A 19,031-nucleotide genomic window follows, 5' to 3' on the forward strand; every position below is an offset into this window, starting at 1 on the left:
CAGCCAGTGTTTCCCCAGTACCTCACGCTTGGGTCTGTATCTTGGGGTCCGAAGCTGGAGCCACAGGAGGGAGGACAGATTTGGAGCTGTTGAAGGACACGGAGTGGACCTGGAATCTCGTAGCCATCCCTGACCCCATGCTAACAGCACTGCGTGCAGTAATGAGTGTGTCTGTGTGGTTTGAGAACACTTGCTGTCCCGCTAACCCGTGTGTCTGGGGAGTTGATGCACGTTGTGATCCCTGGGGGTGTGGGTGGGGTGGGGTGAGTGGTGGGCATTGGTGGGGGGCAGCAGATACAGACCTAGACTCGGCCACTTCCTTATCCCTCTCCAGCAGCCCCTCCCTTCCCTTCTCTGCTCCAATCCCAGTTTCTTAAGTAGTAGGGTCCACTCTGATTAGGAATTGCCATTTTCCTTCTTTCCATGGTGGCGTGAACTAACTTTGAAGCTTGAGCTCTTTGAAAATAGCTCTCTAGACAAGATGCAGCTTTAAAACTGCAGCGACTGGCATGCTGAGCAGTGCCCCAGGTGCTGCTAATTAGCTATAGACCCTGGTTAAAACGGGGTCCCCCCTAAGTGGATAATTAAAATGGTTCTGGATGAATTTCCGAGGATCTTTTCCACTAGGAATCATGGACTTCTGCCCGCACCATGCCAGGAAAAAGAGGCATGCAGAGGAAAGGGTGGGGTTGGTGATAGGCCTAGCTTTCTCCTGTACAGTCCAAGGTGGCTGGGGAAAGAAGAGACATTAAATCTGCTAGGACCACTGAGCTTTTGGAAGGAGAGACACTGGTGATGGGGGAAGGGGAGAAGCGTCTCCCAAACTTGAGGCCTGGCCCTTCTGGGCATGGTCTGAGCCAGTTTCTGGTCTGAAGGAACCTTCAGAGTTTCCACATCATCTGTCCTTTTTCTGGGTAAATTATGGCATCTCCACCCCCCTCTTTTCCCCTCCCCTGACTCTGCTCCTCCACCCAACTCCCAGCCCCAACACCAAACCCCTGGCCAGAGCAGCCAGAGCTATGGGCATCTTCTCCTCCACAGCCACCCCTAAGCTTGGGATTTCCTCCCTCAGCTGCATGGTTGGCAGCTTTGTGGGTCTGAGGTTGGGAAAGTATCTGACCTCCTGACTCCCTCCCTCTGCCCCACTTCCTGCCTCAGCTGCCTGGCTTGGGAGGCACTCGGGCTCTTTGCTGGGGGAAAGCATACAGGACCTAGAAGCCGGCTGGGGCCAGCCTGCTAGGGGCCACTCATTCACCCTACACAGTTCTGCTGGCCCAGCAGGCACCCTGCCCTGGGGTTACTCCCTCTTCCTCAGTTACCAGGTCAGAGGGCTTTTGTTCAAACCACTCCTTTTCTGATCTGGGAATGACTCTTGTGGTTTAGCATGAGTTGAATGAGCAGATTCTTTCCACCGTGTAACCACGGCCATGATGTCACTTTTGTGGGTGGACCTCTTCAGGCAGCCCAAGGGGGCAAAGGGTACTTGGCCTCTGTCCCTACAGAGACTCTCCATTCTTGAAGCTGTTACTAGAAAGTTTTGTCCCCAGGGTAGACTGTCTCTTGCCCATGTCCCCTAACCCCAATATTCCTGAGATCCCTGGCACGCTTCAGGGGAAAGAGGCTGCTTGAATGTTTTCTTTCTGTACTTTCAGAGCTGGAACTCGCAGCCCTGATCTGCCAGTGATTTCTTTGTCTGCTTCCTCAGGTTAAAGAGGAAGACAAAGCCCTGCCAAAGCCTGGTCCTCCTGGCAAGGAGGAAGGGGCTGTAAGTGTTCTCCGAGACCCTGTGCGTGCGTGTGTGTGAGTGGCTGGGTGGGTTGGACTCGCCCCGGTACCTGCCAGCCCTAGACTAGCCTGGCGGCAGCTCCACAAAGCAGGGCTACATGGCGCTCCTTCCTGTGTGGTGTGGCCATGCGGAGTGCCAGTAAAGGGGCACGAAAGGGGGAAGGAGATGGGAAAGCCATGGTGCTTTGGGGGCCTTCTCCTAACTCCCCTCAGACCCCGTTAGTGCTTACCTTCAGTTGTGGTTTTCTGAACACTCGGGACTAGGAGAGGTGGGGTGGGCACACTCTAAGGTCAGGGAGCACAGAGCGAGAGCTCAGCTGTTGAGACTCTTCAGCCTGCTCCGTTCGGCACAAGACAAGGGCATGAAGGCATTTCACTGCAGCTGCTGCCGTCTCTTCCCAAGACTTCATCAGCTGCTTGGCGCTGGTGACCTGGAGGGAGGCTCCAGCTGCCCGCTGCTGCCAGCCCTCACCCCCACATCGCTCTGCCATGGGATCGAGACCCTGGATAAAGGTGGACTCTTTTAAGGCAAGAGAGAGGAGGCAGTTCCTGAACAGCCAGACTTGGAGCTGTGCAGTTAGGAGAGGGCTGCTGTTGGCCCAGGAGAAAGGGGTGCCCAGGGCTCTGGGGCAGAGCTGGGCCACAAAGCAGACCAAGGCCATTGCCCCAGATGGTGCCTGTCCTGACTCTCCCTGCTTCCTAGGACAGAGATATGATTAGCCAGGCACTGTAGCTGCCACCTGGTCTGTAAACAATCCTGCAAGTCCAGCCAGTGATTACAAAGGATGTACTTGAGATGCGTCAATGAGAGGCCTTGGAGTATCCCAGATTTCTTTTTTGTGGAAATCACATGTAAAGTACTTAGGAGAGTGCCTGGCACATAGTAAGCATTGTATAAGCGTGAGCAATGACTATCCTCATCCCTGGTGTCTTCATTGTCATCGTCATCGTCCTCTTGAGTCAGGGAGAACAGGATGCAATGAGAAAGGAGGAAAGCCAGGAGGGAGGGGAAGGGCGTGGACTAGCAGCCAGGCCTCCGGCCAGCTCCGCAGGGCCCTGGCACACCACTGAGCACTCTTGGCTCAAGAGGACGAGGAAGAGGCACCTTCAAGCCCTCCCCCCTCCCCACCCCTGCAGCAGAGCCACCCTGCGGCTGAGGCCTAGACTAAGGCCGCTTGGCCCGGCTCTGCCCAGGAGGTGGGGCCACCTCTCCGTGTGGCAGCCAGAGGCAGCAGCTCCCAGGTCTACCCACTCTCTGAATCCCAGCAGGATTGGGCAGCCAGACCCTCCAAGAGCCCAGTGCCCAGGTCCACTCTAGAACCAAGGTCATTGTTTTGGGGGATGAGGACTTGAACCCAGCTTAGGAGCCCCCAGGTTGACGCTGCTCCCCCAGGCAATATGTCCGGTTTTGTAGAAAACTCTGCTCTGCCGTTGGCCAGCAGCTTGGGGCTTCAGATAGTACCACCAGTGTGGTGGGCAGGGTGGGCGTGCCCGGCAGAGTGTGCCAGGGTACTCCAGTAGGCTCCTGAGTGCCCAGAGGCTGGGACGAAGGGGCAGAGAGGAGCAGTGGTGTGGCCACTTGAGTGCCTAACCCTCTATGAGCCACAGAGTCTCCTCTCCCTCCCACCACACCGCACATGCTCTGGGAACTAGACGATCTCGTGAGAGGTTTGCAGTAGGAAAACTGCAGAGATCGAGGTAGAAGCTTCCTGGGCGAGCACTGGATCTCTGGGGTCTTTGAGAGTGTGTGAAGGGTAGACAGTGGCTGCAGGCCAGAGGAGCTGGGAGGGAGGAGGCTTGGCGTGTCTTAGGAGCAGGAAGAGCCCTGCCTGTTGTTTCCATCAGGATGGGCACCTCCAGGTGTGACTGCCCGGAGAACTGATGGTGGAAGGACCAGGAACCACAAAGCAGGAAGCTGCAGAGTTTGGCATAGGATTGGTTGTTGGAAGGGGTTAGGAGTCAGCCCTTTGCGCCACCTCTGCTGTGTTTGGGCTGTGAGGGAGCAGGCTCGCCTGGATTGGGGCTTGGTTGCTGCTCTGGCAGAGAGCCAGTAATGCTAGGGCACGTCACGGGTCACTGGGTACTCTGCTGGTGTCTCACAGCTCCATGCTAAGCCTGTGGGTAGACAGCAGGTGACAGCAAGACCTGCTTGTGGGGTGTGGGGTGGGAAGATGCAGTTGTCTGGAAACTGGGGAGAGGGTTTCTTGGGACGGCCTCTTGCAGCTCCGAGGTGTTTGCATGGATGAATGGAGGGTCCGTTCCAGGGCTAGCATGAGGTCGCACTCTTTTACTTCCTTTGCATGGGGTGGACAGGATGAAGGGGCTGATGCTAACATCTACCTGTATTTGTGTGACTGTAGCAAGAGGCCAGCTCAAAGGAGGGCAGTGGCTCATCCAGGAGCCCTCAGCCTCCCACCAGCCCGGTACACTCAGAGACTTCCCAGAGAGCCAAGAGCCCCGCGCCCCTCCTCGCCATGAATGGCCTGGGAGCTGCCTCTGCCGAGGCCCCAAGCGAGGAGGCCCAGGGCCTGTCCCGGAAGCGGGTGGCCAATGCCGTGCGGAAGGTGGTGAGCAAGGTGCTACCTGGAGAGGAGCCTGGCAGTGCCAGGGAGCCTCCGGGCAGAGGGGCCAAGTCCCCTGAGCACCCTCCTCGAGGCAAGAGGGGAGAAAAGGCAGCTCCCGGTCCCAAGCCACCACCTCCTCCTCCTCCACCGCCTCCTGCTCCTCCTAAGCCTGAAGCAAAGAAGGAGGCAGCCAAGGATGAGCTCTCCGTGGGCCTGCGCAGCCTCATGTCCCGGGGCAGGGGCAAGGACCACAAGCCCCGCAGCAAGAAGTCTCCCGGGAAGGGGGAGAAACCCTCTGGCCAGGAGCCAGGCTCTGAGGGGAAACTGGGATCCCCAGCCAGGCCTGAGAGCCCAGCCCCTCCAGAAGAGCCGACCCACCCAGGCTCCTCTGACCTGAAGGCGAACCTCCCTGGAGAGCAGCAGACCCGGTCACCAGACCCTGGCGCACAGCAGGAGGTACCTGAGTGTGGCACTAACCGGCCATGCACCTTGCCACCCTGGCTTGAGGGCCGCTTCCCCAAGCCTCCTCAATGACCCCGCATGACCCACAGGCTGGGCCCGCGGCCCAGGGCAGGGCAGCAGGGCCTGCATGGCTTTCCCTAACTGCAGGCCAGTGCCCGCGGGGACCTGGGGCTGCCCAGCTAACCGGCATGCTACTGGCCTTCGGCACTCTTGCTCTGGGAGTCGGGGGCTGGTCTCCAGCCACACGATGCCGGCTTGAGACCACAGATCTCAGGCTGAGGATCAGAATCTTAGCAGATGAGCGCTGGGCTGGGAAGAGCGTGTTTGCTGAAACCAGCCCCAGCTGCTCACCCCCTCCGACTCCGCAGCAGGGTCCCATCTCGGAGCCTCGGTCTGTTGAGCTGGGACAGTGCAGGTCCACAATCCCCTCTCTGAAGCTGGCGAGGCCAGAAGTATTTTAGAAATTCTTACTTTTTGGACTTTAGAATGTCAAACAGTATATGTAATGAGCAGCATCCCTTAACCAAACACATTAATATTTCCCCAGCACAGTCTATAAATATTCATGCTGCAGGGGATGGAGTATAAACAGGGTGTGCCACCGAAGCAGTTAAGAAAGACTTATTGTCAAGGGTAGCTTTGCAGATTTAAAAATTATGGATAAGGGATAATACCTGCTTTGAAAGCTGCTGTGAAGATGAAAAGTGATACAGCTTCAAGCATGAGCTTGACACGAGCAGGTAGATGGTACTGGGGAAGGGATGATGCTCCCACAGTCCTTATTTCTGCCCCCACTGCCCCCACTGCCTTCTTCAGGCCTGGCCTGCACTTCCTCCCAGGCAGCAGGACTCTCAAGGTGCCAGGGTGGCAGATGGTCTTGGTGGGCCCCCTTTGAATTGGGGGCTCCCCTGTCTGCCCACCACGTGCTCTCCAGTGAGGCAGGAGGCTGAGGCAGAGGCGTGGGCCAAGGACTCTGTCCAGCCCCTTCCCCTTGGAAGGTGACACCTGCTCTGCAAGTATGGGTTCCATTTTGTGGACCCCGTTGAGGCCTCCTGGGGGGTATGGGGCTGTCAAGTTTTGCGGGTGCTTCTCTGTGCTCTTGACATGCTCTTCTGGAAGGAGAAAGGTCAGGAGGATGCTGGGAGCGCAGCCTGAGGGCCTGTCCTACCTTCCCAGCCCTTGAGGCCCGCCCCCGACTCCCACCTCCTGTGATTCCCCGCGTCTTAGGACCTCCTTTGCGGCTGGTTCTTCCTGGGCCTAGTGACACTAGAGAGGAGCCAGTCTGAGGCTTGCCCCGCCCCTCCAGGCCCACTCTGCGAATCCAGGCAGTGGCCATTCCTGGCACACAGGGAGGAATTAGCAGGGGCATGAGGTGACCTTCAGGCCTCAGGAGAACCTGTAAGTAGCCAGGGAGCACCCTGGGCCTGCTCGTGGGCCTGCTGCCACCTCAGCCATCTGTGCCACCTGGGGCTGGGCAGGGCAAGGGTCAGAAGGGCAGTTGGGGGACAGTGCCTTCCTGGCTCTGGGCCACCTGCTCAGGACAGCTAGGATGCCAGAAGAAATAATGGGACTCCCAGGCACCTGTTCCCTATTCTTATCTGAGTTTCCAGGCTCAAATCAGTACCTGGTTTGGACCCTACTCGCCCTCCCCATTGGGTCCCAGTGGCTTCAGGGGCTGGGGGCTTGGCATGCTGTGCCCCCACCATTCCCCAGGCCAGGACTAATAGTGGTTTAACCTTCAGGCAGGAGCTGCCCCTGAGGCCTGGCTGACCCCCGCAGAGGAGGCCCACCAGCGGCTTGAGAGGATCTTCACCGCTCCCGTAATGCCCCTCTCGCGCGTGTGGCTCCCCGGCCCCTGGCCCACCTCCTTGCTGAGGCTGGAGGCCACTGCGTGGTCTGTGGGTGGGAGCGCCTGATTGGCAGGGTGGCCCCATGGGTGGCCTGTGGGCCCTTGAGCTGGCTTCCCACTGAGGAACCTAGAGGGCAGGGAAGACCCCAGCACCGTGCGGCCGTTCCTGCAGAGAGCCCGGGCCCTGCCCTGTGCCCTGCCCTCGCCCACACTCCTGTCTGGGTGCCAGAGCTTGGTGACAGGAAGGCAGGGAGCTGACATTCTCCCCAGGGTCCTGGCCCCCCCGCCCCCACCTTTTGAAATTGTGACCACATATATATAGCAAAAAAATCCCATTTTAACTTTTCTTAGGTGTGTACTTACGTGGTAGTAATTATATTCGCCATGTCATGCTACCATCGCCACCATCTGTTACCAAATTTGTCATGGTCCCAAATAGAAACTGTACCCATTCAGCAAGAACTTCCCATTCTCCCCCTTCCCCCAGCCCCTGGAAACCTCTAAACTGCTTTCTGTCTCTTCAAATTTGCTTATTCTAGATATTTCACATAAGTGGAGTCATCTTGGCCCATTTTTGATGTTCTGGTTTTCCAGATCCAGATGGAGCCTTTTAAGTCCTTGCCCATTTCTGACAGGCAAGGTCCAAGGCCTGGCTGACTCCCCTTCGTCTCCCAAAAAGCCATCAAGGGGCTTTAAATAGCCAGGCAGGGACAGAGAAGTCAAGGCTGCCCACAGGGTCTGCCCGTAGCTCCTTGGCCCTTGGGCAGGTGGCATGTGGTTCACAGCTGGGCGCCGCTGAGGCGACACTTCTGCTTGCCCCGAGGCCAGTGTGTCTGCCCGGGAGCGGGAGTGGTGCAGGGTGCTGTGAGGTTTGAAGAGGTCCTAGACCAGGGGCTGCTGGTGGTCTTGCTCTGTGAAGGTACAGGGGTGAGGGCTCCACAGAGCAGCCGTCGGTGTGGGGAGTGGCGCCCTTGAGTGTGTTTTGGAGGCGAGGGGCAGCTTCTGGGCTGGTATCTGATGGGAAAAGCCCTGGAGGTAGGGCAGGAGGCTCCCAGGGGGCCGGCGTCCTGGGTGCAGTGAAGCTGGCCTGGCAGGCACATGGAAGAAGGAGCCTAATTCAGACAGTCCTGGACAGCCAGCCTAGGAGAGACTGTGGCCAAAGGCAGGGTGGCACACTCTTGCCCAGGTTACAGGGAAGGACTTTTGGGAGCATCTCCCCTGGGAAATCAGATAGTAACCCCACAAGCTGGGCCTCTTCCTGGTCTGGCCTCTCCTTGGCTGGGCACAACTCACCTGCCCAGGCCAGCGCCCCGGTCATGGTCATGGCGCTAAGCTCCTCCCACCTCCACTGCGCACCTTGGTGGCCGGGGTGTGCCCGCCCACCTGGCCCAGGGTACTTGCTGAAGGGGGCATGCCCATGGTCTGCTTGTCTTCACCCCTCTTCTCCTCTCTCTCTTCCTTGCTTGCTGCCGGCAGCTGGACCCTGAGGCTGCCTCTCCTGCCCACGGCCAGGTAGGGAGCTCCTGTCCCCCTCAGGAGCCCTCCGCTTCCTCTGGTGACCCACTGCCCCTGGCCTGTACCTGGGCTGGCGTCTGTGCTCGGGCCTCGTGCTGGAGTGTAAGGCCTCTTTCTCCTTCAGGCTCCCACCCCGTGTTTGGGAGGGTTCCTGGGGCTGGCAGTATCAGGAGTTGGAGATGGAGCCGCTCTGTGCCAGGCCCTCGGGGCACGGCTAGAAAGTGTCCCTGCTCAGTTTGGGCCTCTGTGGTGCATGGTCCTTCCCAGCCACTGGAGCTCAAGAGCCTGAGTTTTGGGTTCCAGGTGTTTCAACACAGCTCACTGTGGGTTGGAAAACCTGAAAAAGCTATATCCATGCCCCTCCCCAAGCCCAAACCTGAGGATGATGCGTTCTCTGTCTCCACCTGCTGGCCAATGTGGGAGCCCATCAGATTAGCTCTAAAGTTGTGGCTGGAATCCCGTCACCCTTAGATGTCACTTTATCACTCCCCAGACACCTTGCCGGTGGAATGTGCCCATTCAAGACTAAGATGTCACCTGTCTCACATGAAATGGGGAAAAAATCCAACAATATTGTAATGAGTTTTTTATATAGCTACATTTTTTCAAACATAAAGAACGAGCCTTTGTAAATATCCTCGCTTAATACATTAAAATGTCGACCACCCTATAGTGATCCTCCTGTTTGTAGGGCAATTCCACTGGTCTGTGAAACCCAGAGCTCCAGAAACCACTGCCACCGCCCAGTCCTCTCACTCCATAGCTGGGAAGAGGACAGTCCAGCCAGGGAGAGGGATTTATCCAGCACTGGAGGCAACCTGGAGTAGAACTCAGATTTCAGCTCCGAGAAATGTGACAAAGGCCATGCTTCTTGTTGCATTTCCTTACCCTTTCCCTAGCGCTCACCCAGGGGAGAGCGTCACGGTGCAGGGCCGCTCGGCTCCAGGTCTTCCAAGGAGGGATACCTAGGGTGGGTGACGAGGGGACTAATTGCTCCTCACAGTTGTGGCCCTGAGGGCTTCTCCGTTGCACTGAGCGCCCCCCTCCTAGAGACCGCTGAATGGCCCTGCTGCCGTTTTGCCCTCACGTGACTGAAGGAGCCTGACTGGGCACCGGAGCTGGGCCCCATCCTGTTTCCCCACTCACCTGGGCACCACCTCTGCCCAGCTCAGGTCTCCCCCTTAGGGGGCGCCAGGTTTGGCAGCCCCCACCCTGGCAGTGCCTGCAAATGCATCTTTGTGACTGGCGGCCACCCGCTCCTGCGCCCACCCGTGTGGCCTGCCGGTCCCTCCCTGTGTGTGGCAGAGCGGTGCTGCTACCCCCCCCCCCACCTCAGGCCTCTCGGGCCTGCGTGGCTTTGGTGTGTCCACGTAAGCCTGGCATTGCCACCTTGTGAAGAGGGAACTTTGCTGCATGGAGGAGGACTGAGCAGAGGGTCTGGTGGGTGCACCTGAGCACCGTCTCCCTGCTCAGGGAGCCCACCCTCTCGGGAAGGCCAAGGCTGAGGCGCGGACTTGGGCACTGCAAGCTCGTCAGTCGTCACCACTCTCCTGGGGTCTTGAGGCAATGTCCTTTCCCAGCGTGGTAAAGGAAGCTCCATCGTTCAGATAAAGAGAGAAGCTGGGCAGGAAGGGTCACAGCTGAGGCCCTGCGTTAGGCGTTTGGGCTCAGAATAGGTTCTCGGGAGGAGGGGCAAGGGCTGCTGGGGGAGAACTTGCGCCTTGCTCTCCCGGGCCTGCTCACTCTGGGGCACAGGCTCCTTGGGTTCCTGTCCCTTCCGGGGCCGGAGGGGCCTCCAGCTGGTACAGCCCCTCCCCTCTGTGACCTTGAGCTCTGCTCTTCAGGACCAGCACCCCCTCCTGGCTTCCCCAGCCCTTTCCCTGACACCTCCGGTGTCCGCGTGTCTCGTGCTGCCTGCCCCCTGCCCCCAGGGCCCGCCTGAAGCTCCGCCCCTGGCGTGTCTCCTCTCACACGCTGTCCTCGGTGCCCCTGACCCCCAGAGCAAGGCCTGACTATGTGTTCCCTACCTCCCTCTGACAGGCCAAGACGGAAGAGCAGATCGCAGCTGAGGAGGCGTGGTACGAGACGGAGAAGGTGTGGCTGGTCCACAAGGACGGCTTCTCACTGGGTGAGTTTCCAGGCGGCCGAGGACGTGAGGCCCGGGCCTCCCTGGCTCCAGGGCCGCCTCCTACCGCGTCTCGGCCGTGCCGGGCAGCGGGCCTGCTCAGGGTCTGGTGCAGGCCGGGTGGCGAGTGAAGAGGTTGGCGCCCCAGGGGGGAGGAAGGTGGGACCGTGGAGGGCGTTCCAGGCTGCATCTGACTGTGTCCCTGCCCTGCAGCTAGTCAGCTGAAATCCAAGGAGGTCAGCTTGCCCGAGGGGAAGGTCCGTGTGAGGCTAGACCACGACGGAGCCACCCTGGATGTGGATGAGGATGACGTCGAGAAGGTGTGCAGCTGGAGGGCACCGGGCGGCGGGCTGGGCAGGGCAGGCCTGGGCGCCGCCAGTGGAGACAGGTTCTGCTTCCCGAGTGTCCACCTGCCCGTCCTGTCCCACAGGCTAATGCCCCATCCTGTGACCGCCTGGAAGATCTGGTCTCGCTGGTGTACCTCAATGAGTCCAGCGTCCTGCACACACTGCGCCAGCGCTACGGCGCCAGCCTGCTGCACACGTATGCTGGCCGCAGCCTGCTGGTCCTCAGCCCCCGTGGGGCCCCAGCTGTGTACTCCGAGAAGGTGTGGCACCCTTAGCCTACCTTGAAGCCTCAGGGACCCCACCCACCCACTCCCCACCCTCCCCTTCCCTGCCCCCCTGCCCCTCCACCATCTGCCTTGGCACCCCAGTGAGCATCTGTCTGTTCTCCCAGTTGACCTTGGGCAGAGGAGGCATTTCAAGGGGTGGGGGTCGGAAGGCGCTCCCCCAAACCTCTGATGGAGCCCAGGACTTTGCTGGTATCTCGGCCTCAGAATCACTGGGCTCACAGGGAGAGAAAAGCCCAGGAAGACATGGCCCTCAGGAGAGAGGGGTGTTTGGGCAGGAGCAGCTAAGAACCTACGCCTCCCCTCCACCCTGGCCCACCCAAGGTGATGCACATGTTCAAGGGGTGCCGGCGAGAGGACATGGCACCCCACATCTATGCCGTGGCCCAGACTGCGTACAGGGCCATGCTGATGAGCCGCCAGGACCAGTCCATCGTCCTCCTGGGCAGCAGCGGCAGTGGCAAGACCACCAGCTGCCAGCACCTGGTGCAGTACCTGGCCACCATCGCCGGCACCAGTGGGAACAAGGCGTTTTCTGGTGAGGCAGGGATGAGCGGAAAAGCAGGGTGGGTGGGAAAGAGGGCCCTGTAGGTGTCATCTCTGTTTCTCCTCGGCCTCTCATCCTCTCAAAACTCTTCTATCTCTGGAAGTTCTGGTCTGAATAACCCCAAGCTTTCATGCCCTGGGGGGACTGGCCCGTGCTGGGCCTCCCATTGTGCCTGGGCCTCTGGACAAGCAAGCTGCCCCTGGCTTTCCTGATGTCCCTTGACCTGTCTTCTGCAGTGGAGAAGTGGCAGGCTCTGTACACCCTTCTGGAAGCCTTTGGGAACAGCCCCACCATCATGAATGGCAATGCAACCCGCTTCTCCCAGATCCTCTCCCTGGACTTTGACCAAGCTGGCCAGGTGGCCTCGGCCTCCGTTCAGGTGAGGGGACTGCCCAGCCTCAGGGTCTCAGGATTTAGGCAGCCTGGTTTCCTGCTCTGGAAATCAGGTTCTCTCCTGTGCCTTACTTTCTTGAGATTCGGCCCCAACAAAATGGACCCTGGTGTGGCCTGCTCTGCCCACTCCTCTGTCCTGAGCCTTCACCATTCTGTCCTCCACACTTCCTGTCCAGCTGCCTTCACCCTCCTAATCCTGAGATTGTCCCTATCCTACTGCTGGGGTCAGCCCTATGCGCACTTCGTAAGGTCCGTGGTCAGGCCGATTTCATCCAAAGGAGGATTGGCTTGTCAGTGAAGAAAGGCACAGCCAAGGCTGATTCCCCCCACACTAGATCAAGTGGCTCACAACAAAGCATCCATCTCCCCCAGAAGGCTGGTGCCTCTGGCCTGGGCAGGGCTGTGGGGCCCCCTCCAGGGGCTGCACCTGTCTGCTCCCACCTGGCTCTGGTTTGTCCCCCGTTTGACCCTAGGGCCGTCTGGCCTCTAGCTGAGCACCTTGGGAATAAGATGCGGCCCCCTGCTCCCAGGGCCTGGAGGCTCATGGGCCTGATTCCTTCTGGGCTGGGCCGGGGGGAGCTTGACTTGGTACCTTCCTTACCCACACCTCCTGCTATGCCGCAGACGATGCTTCTGGAGAAGCTACGTGTGGCTCGCCACCCGGCCAACGAAGCCACATTCAACGTCTTCTACTACCTGCTGGCCTGTGGGGATAGCACCCTCAGGTGAGAGGGGCAGAGGGTACAGGGAGGGTGCCCTGGACTCCTGCTCACTGACGGGGCTTCTGGACCTTACCAGCGGGCTACATCCCAAACTGTTTATTTATTTTGGGTCTGCTGTGCACCAGGCTCTGAGTTGGGCCCTGGGGGTGGCGAGATGAGTGAGTCATGAGCCCTGCCCTCCAGGAGCCCCCTGGCCCCGGCACAGGAGCCTTACTCTGTGTCTGGGGGGTGGGGCACAACTGACCTGTAGTGGTCCTAGGGCCTCGCTAGGCTTTCCATTACCATGAATCCAGGGCTGGAAAGGGAAACACACCAAGACTCCAGCGGTCAGGGGCTTGTCCACAGTCAGGGAGCCAGTCTGGGGCTGAGCTGGTACTTGTGCCCATGCTGGGTGGTGCCAAAGCCCAAGCCTTTTCCAGGGTCCTCCAACTTAGCCCCGGCCCCCAGGCGGGTTGCCCCTGCTCTGCTCTTGCCTTTAGACCTGCAGAACGCCTCTCGGCAGAAGGATCGGGTGGGGCAAGGAGCCCCAGGGCTTTGTCCTCCTGCGCTTCTGCCCTAGGCAGGATCCCTGCTCCCTGGCTGGACCCCTCACCAAGACCTCTCTGGCGACCTGTGCGAGGGCAGGCTGGGGCACTGGTGAGGCGTTCAGGCCAATTAGGAAAGGCTGCTGGCCCAACAGTAGGGGCTTGACGGACAGACAGAATTCAGGGTATAGAGGCTGAGTCTGCCTGTCGCAGCCCTGGGAGGGAGACATGGGCCCAGGCATAGCGCTGATGCCATGTTCGCCCCTCTAGGACAGAGCTCCACTTGAACCACTTGGCAGAGAACAATGTGTTCGGGATTGTGCCGTTGGCCAAGGTGAGGTGCTCGTGGGGACTGGGCCTTAGAAATGTGGGGTAGAAGCCTCTGTTGGCCTCTGTGCCCCATGGGAGTGGTGGGACCCCAGCTGTAGGCGCTGGCTCTGCTCGGAGCCATCCCTCCCTGAGGGTCCGGCAGTGCTGAGCGGGACTGCGTGATTTGCGGGAGGGACGGCCCTTCCACCCCCAACGCCAGCGCCTCCCGTCTCTGCAGCCCGAGGAGAAGCAGAAAGCAGCGCAGCAGTTCAGTAAGCTGCAGGCGGCCATGAGGGTGCTGGGCATCTCCGCGGATGAGCAGAAGGTCTGCTGGTTCATCCTGGCGGCCATCTATCACCTGGGGGCTGCCGGCGCCACCAAAGGTACCCTGCAGGGGGGCCCGGCAGCCTGGCTTGCCTCCCGGGAGACCCCGGAGGGGCCCTGCCCACACCCAGGTGGTTCTTGCCCAGCCCAGATTCTTCTGTGATCAGACACCCCTCGTTTGCTTGGGCCTCTTCCCAGCCCCCCACGTCAGTGCAGGAGGCTCCGGTCACCTGGAGAGAAGCATCGCTGCCAGTGGTGGCCTGAGCCCCAGCCTCAGATGGCAGTGCCTGGGCTGAGGGGCTCTGAGGACAAGGGGAAAGAGAAGGGAGCTAACTCAGAGCAGACCCCGCTGGAATAACTCTCCTTCTTGTTCCCTTCCTGACAGAGGCCCTCGAGGAGCAAGCGGGTAACGGACCTTGGCCCCTCCCTGGGGCGTGGGGGCCACCTTGCCCTGTCTCGGTGCTTTTTCTGGGTTCTCTCTGGGAGACGGGCTTGTCCTATGGTAGTGGAGGGGAGCTGGCCTGGGAAGAAGCCCCGGGTCGGGGGTGGAGAGTAATTGTGGGGCCTCTGGGAGTCCCAGGAATCGTGGCTTCTCCTGTCTGTTTCCTGGTTCGCATCCGGATCCCAGAACCCCTCAAGATGCCCTCCACGAGGCGTAGGTGGGGTGGGGTGGCCTTGCTTCCTGGGGCTTCCCCAGCCTGGTTTCCCCAGGTGGTCTTCCCTTCGCTCCACTGGTTCGGTGGCAGATGTCTCTTCCTGTTGCATGTCAGGGTGGAGGCCACTAGGGGGCAGCAGGCACCCGTGGAATGAATAGGCTGCGGCTTCGCGCTGGCGCTTGGGGGCTGTGAATGGCTGGGGCTGGCCTGGCTTAGAAGAGTCTATTGCCTTCTTCCGAGATTACATTGGAAGGCAGGGGCTTCACTCTTCACCTCTTTCTCCAGTTTAAGAGAGGGAATGCTGCCCCGAGCAGCCACCCTGGGCTTGGGCTCCCTTCTGGGATGCGAAGGGCCCCGGGCTGCCCCGCAGGGATGAGGCGTGGGAGAACAGTCTGCGTCTTAGGCGCCGTGTGATCCCCAGAGGGGCCATCTCTGCCAAAGAGAAATCGGGCTCGGGTTAAAAACGTTGTCCCCAGCCTGCGTGGGCAGCCGGCGGGCCCGGGGCTGTCGCAGAAGAAGCTCTTTGACTCAGGAGGTGACGCGCGTAGGCTTCCTGGAACCCCACTCAGCTGACCGCGGGGGGGCGCTCTGGGTGTGTCAGCACGCGGACCTTGTTGGGCCCTACTGTTGCCTCCTCGGAGCTTCCAGTCTTTTCCAGGGGTGTGTGTCGGCTGGCGCGGCTGTCTGGTAGAAAGTCTGTGCCTGAGAGAGAGAGAGAGAGGTTACGTCCACAGGCATGAGACTGTGAGTGTGCGTTTGGTGTTTCGAGGCTGAATGTGGTTGTGTGTTCTCGCCTGCGCTCATCCTCACCAATCCCCGCCCCCCACGGTCCCTTCCCGTGGGCCTGGCGGGCTGAGTTGAAGACTATTTGCTAACACACTGTTTTCCTTTGCATGCTGCATGCTGGTCCTTTGCCTTACAGAAGCTGCTGAAGGTAAAACCTTGTTTCTTGTTAGCTTTCCCTAATTGCCGTGGGGAGACACATGCCGGCCGAGGCGTGGGCGTCTGTGTGGGCTGCTGCTTTTCCCCCGCTGCTCTTTGGCTTCCCCACTGTCGGGCTCTGAGTGGGTGTTTGTGGGCCCCCTGGCAGCCGCCAGGGGGTGAGAGGGAAGGCTCTAAGGCATCCATGGAGGGGGAGGTACTAGTGCTCGCTCGTGACGCTTCCCCACCTTCGGTGGTTTGGTCGGTCGTAGGCGGCTTGGCGCTTCTCGTTCCTTGGGCACCCCTGGGGCCAGGCCCTCCGGAAGGGATCTTTGCCACTGGCCGGGCGCCCTCTGGTGGCAGCAGTGTGGAGGTACCGCCTCTGCAGGCCCTGCTCATTCTCTCCTTTCCTAAGGGTTGCAGGAAGCGCTGGCAGCTTCCCATCCTGCCTGAAACCCACTGGTGTCACTGGGCTGGGTTTTCCCTCCAGAAGACACCTGTGCCCAGTCATCTGGGTGTGAGGGAGCCAAAGGGCACAGTGGTTATCACCCGGCCCAAGGAGGCAGACCCAAGATGCCAGCTCCTTTTTTCCACCCTACAGCTGGGCGCAAGCAGTTTGCCCGCCATGAGTGGGCCCAGAAGGCTGCGTACCTGCTGGGCTGCAGCCTGGAGGAGCTGTCCTCGGCCATCTTCAAGCACCACTACAAGGGGGGCACCCTGCAGCGCTCCAACTCCTTCCGCCAGGGCCCCGAGGAGAGCAGTCTGGGAGATGGCACAGGTAGCCCCTGCCCCTTGGGCTGGGGGCCTGGATCCGGGGCCTGACCCAGGCTTGTTGCCAGCTCTGGGGTGGGAAGACTGGTGAGGCGCATGGACGCTTCGTCAGCGGGCAGGCCCAGCCCTGAGCCCCAAGCCGACTTGGCCCTGGGAAGGCAGGAGGTCCCAGGGAGCAGGGCATAGAGCTGAATCCTCTTACCCCCAGGCCCCAAACTGAGCGCCCTGGAGTGCTTAGAGGGTATGGCTTCTGGCCTCTACGGTGAGCTCTTCACCCTTCTCATCTCTCTGGTGAACAGGTGAGTGCCAGGTGGGCGCTGGGCCCTCCTGCTTCCTGCTTTGGCAAAGGTGGAGTTAATGCCTTTGTGCCTGCGTGACGGCTGCGGCAGAGCCTTCTTCCGCCAGCAGAGGGCGCACCATCCCTGTGTGCCGCGAGCGAGGACAGGCCTATCCTCCCGCTCCGGCCCTGCGCCCTGGGCAGGGATGGGGACTTGGCGGGGTGCAGACCAGGGCAGCTGCTCGGGGGTCCTGCCCTGCCTGGCGCTGACCCATTCTCCCGCGCAGGGCTCTGCAGTCCAGCCAGCACTCCCTCTGCTCCATGATGGTGGTGGACACCCCCGGCTTCCAGAACCCGGAGCTGGGCGGGGCGGCACGGGGAGCCTCCTTCGAGGAGCTGGGCCACAACTACGTTCAGGACCGGCTGCAGGGGCTCTTCCACGAGCGCACCTTTGTGCAGGAGTTGGAGAGATACAAGGAGGTAGCACTTGACCTTGGCCCTGCCTGGGGTAACCGCCCCCGGCCTCACCTTCTGGCCTTGGCCCCCAGGGAGGGCATCTTGAATGAGGGAGGGCGCTGCCTTCGGCGCTGGCTACTCCCTTCATTTCTGTGTTTCTGTCCCCGTTTGCTCTCTGGAGTAGGACACTTTTCCTGCCCCCTTGTCCCTGACCCTTTGACCTTGGCTTCATTGGTATTTATGGTGCATTTGCTCTTGGAGGAGCAGCAGGCAGCCCTCCTTGGCCTCTAGGCCTCCGAATTGCCACAGCAGGGTCCACCCCCACGTGGCCTAGCCTTCCTGTCCCCCTCTCCCCTCATCTGTTAAGGTGGTTGATTAGTTAGGATCCCCTCATAAAAGGGGGTCTCCCGTGGGGCAAGATCTGCAAATCCTACTTCACGTGGAGGTGAGTTGAGCAAACTGGGGAGGATGTTTATCTTGAACAAGAGAAGATTCAGGAGGAAAATGACAGTTTTTTCAAGTGTTTCAAGGATGAGTAAAACTGGGAATCAGCTTATTCTGCGATGCTTAATCAACTGATGTGAACAATAGGAAAACGTGACTTTGGCTCAGTCTAAGAGGAGTTTGTGAGAATTGTAGCTATCCAAAAATACAACGAGGTGCCCTGGGAGGTGGTGAGCAAGCTGTCGGTTGGCGATGCTGGAGGGGAGGCTGGACGTGCTGACCCCAGGGTCAAGGGGCTGCACCCCCACACACACACACACACACACACACACACACACGGCTTCTGTGCTAACGACTGCTCTCCCTGTCTTCCTAGGAGAACATTGAGCTGGCATTTGATGACTTGGAGCCGGCCGCAGGTGACGCTGTGGCCGCTGTGGACCAAGCCTCCCATCAGTCGCTGGTAGGAATTCCAGCAGGGGTCCAGACTGGTCTTTTCTCATTCCCCCTCCTCTCCCTCCAGTGGAGCCCTTCATGTGTGACCTGCTGCCAGGGGCTGCTGGGAGCTGAGCGAGGGCCCAGCAGTCATGCCCAGGTTGCAAGCCCTTTACAGCCCAGAGCCCCCGCCCCTCGGCCCAGTCTGGCCAGGAAGGTGGCGCTTTCTTCTGCCCTGGTGCCATGGGAGCCACAGCCCAGCGGCGTGCGAGCAGGTGGGAGGGTATACGCTGCCCCTCTTGCCACCCGAGGTGCAGCCCCTGTTCTGTGAGTGTGTCCGCCACAGACACCAGCGTCTCCTCCTAGGTGGGGAGGGCCTGGCTGGACTCAGAGGACACAGTTGTCCCATCCCATAGACCCCCTGGAGAGGACTGAGGCAGCCAAGCTGCGCGGCCCGGGAGGTAGTGTTCCCCATGCGCTGTCCCCCAGGGAAACAGCGCCAAGCTATAAAGCTCCCGCTGAGGGCTGTCACGGGGGTGAGCCCTCGCCCCTCAACTTTGGGGGTGGGCTTTGTCACCCTTGGCACTAGCGTCTTGGGCATCTTGGTGCCTGGAAGCCTGACAGGCCTGATGAGCACTTGGCATTTGCTGACCGTCTTCAATTAGGGAAACTGCATAAAGTGCTTCATTGGCATTTTTGCTAGACTGCTGGTCTCCCCGCTCGGCTTTGATTCCTGCCTCCCTCTCACTCTTCCCTGCAGGAAGACCCTGCTTGGCTTGCACGAGGGGTGGAGCCCTGGGGAGAGCAAGGATCCCTCTGGGGACAAGTGCTTAAAGTGCCCAAGTACCGGGTCTCCCCAGGGAAGTTGGATTTTCTTTTTCCTGACACCTGGACTCCCGTGGCGGCCTCCCTCGAGAGCCCGTGCCAGTCCCAGGAGATGGGGGGAGGCAGTACATGTGGCTTTGAGCAGCAGGGTGTTGGTCAGTGTGTTTGGATGGCGCACGGCCAGTGTGTCCCTCCCTCAGTCTCCCCTATCTGATGGGCCTGGGCATCGGGGCAGCTGCAGCTCTGGGGAAGGGGTTCCCTAAATGCCCAGGGCCACTCACTGGCCGATGACTTCATTGCTTATTCCTGCCACTTAGGGCAGCTGCTGTGGTACCTTAATTGCCCATTGTGCTTCCTTCTGGTAACCACATCTCTCCCGTGGGCAGCTGTGGGGAGGAGAGGCGGGCAGCTGGGGCCAAAGAGGCGAGTTAGCTCTTTTCACTTCTCCTGCCCTCCAGTCCCTAAAGGTTAGACTCGAATGCAGTGTGGGGAAAGG

General features: G+C 60.0%; 1 protein-coding gene across 19 annotated transcripts in view; it reads left to right on the forward strand.

The window, feature by feature from the left end:
- MYO18A (myosin XVIIIA) overlaps nt 1–19,031 on the forward strand; it is a 95,810-nt gene that overhangs the window by 39,522 nt on the left and 37,257 nt on the right. For 9 of the 19 annotated variants that reach the window (XM_071210456.1, XM_058283137.2, XM_058283143.1 and 6 more), the window contains 12 exons: nt 10,216–10,303; nt 10,514–10,620; nt 10,731–10,907; nt 11,256–11,469; nt 11,715–11,857; nt 12,496–12,596; nt 13,388–13,451; nt 13,665–13,809; nt 15,929–16,105; nt 16,307–16,397; nt 16,663–16,855; nt 17,652–17,738. In XM_071210456.1, coding sequence (XP_071066557.1) covers nt 10,216–10,303; nt 10,514–10,620; nt 10,731–10,907; nt 11,256–11,469; nt 11,715–11,857; nt 12,496–12,596; nt 13,388–13,451; nt 13,665–13,809; nt 15,929–16,105; nt 16,307–16,397; nt 16,663–16,855; nt 17,652–17,738 — 1,587 coding nt within the window. Of the gene's footprint in view, nt 1–1,373; nt 1,766–4,145; nt 4,806–6,553; nt 6,632–8,136; nt 8,173–10,215; nt 10,304–10,513; nt 10,621–10,730; nt 10,908–11,255; nt 11,470–11,714; nt 11,858–12,495; nt 12,597–13,387; nt 13,452–13,664; nt 13,810–15,328; nt 15,341–15,928; nt 16,106–16,306; nt 16,398–16,662; nt 16,856–17,651; nt 17,739–19,031 lie in introns of those variants that run through there. The other 10 variants (XM_071210459.1, XM_071210461.1, XM_058283146.1 and 7 more) reach the window with 4 other exon arrangements.

The sequence above is a fragment of the Dasypus novemcinctus genome, chromosome 21 (assembly GCF_030445035.2).
Source record: "Dasypus novemcinctus isolate mDasNov1 chromosome 21, mDasNov1.1.hap2, whole genome shotgun sequence".
NCBI lineage: Eukaryota > Metazoa > Chordata > Mammalia > Cingulata > Dasypodidae > Dasypus > Dasypus novemcinctus.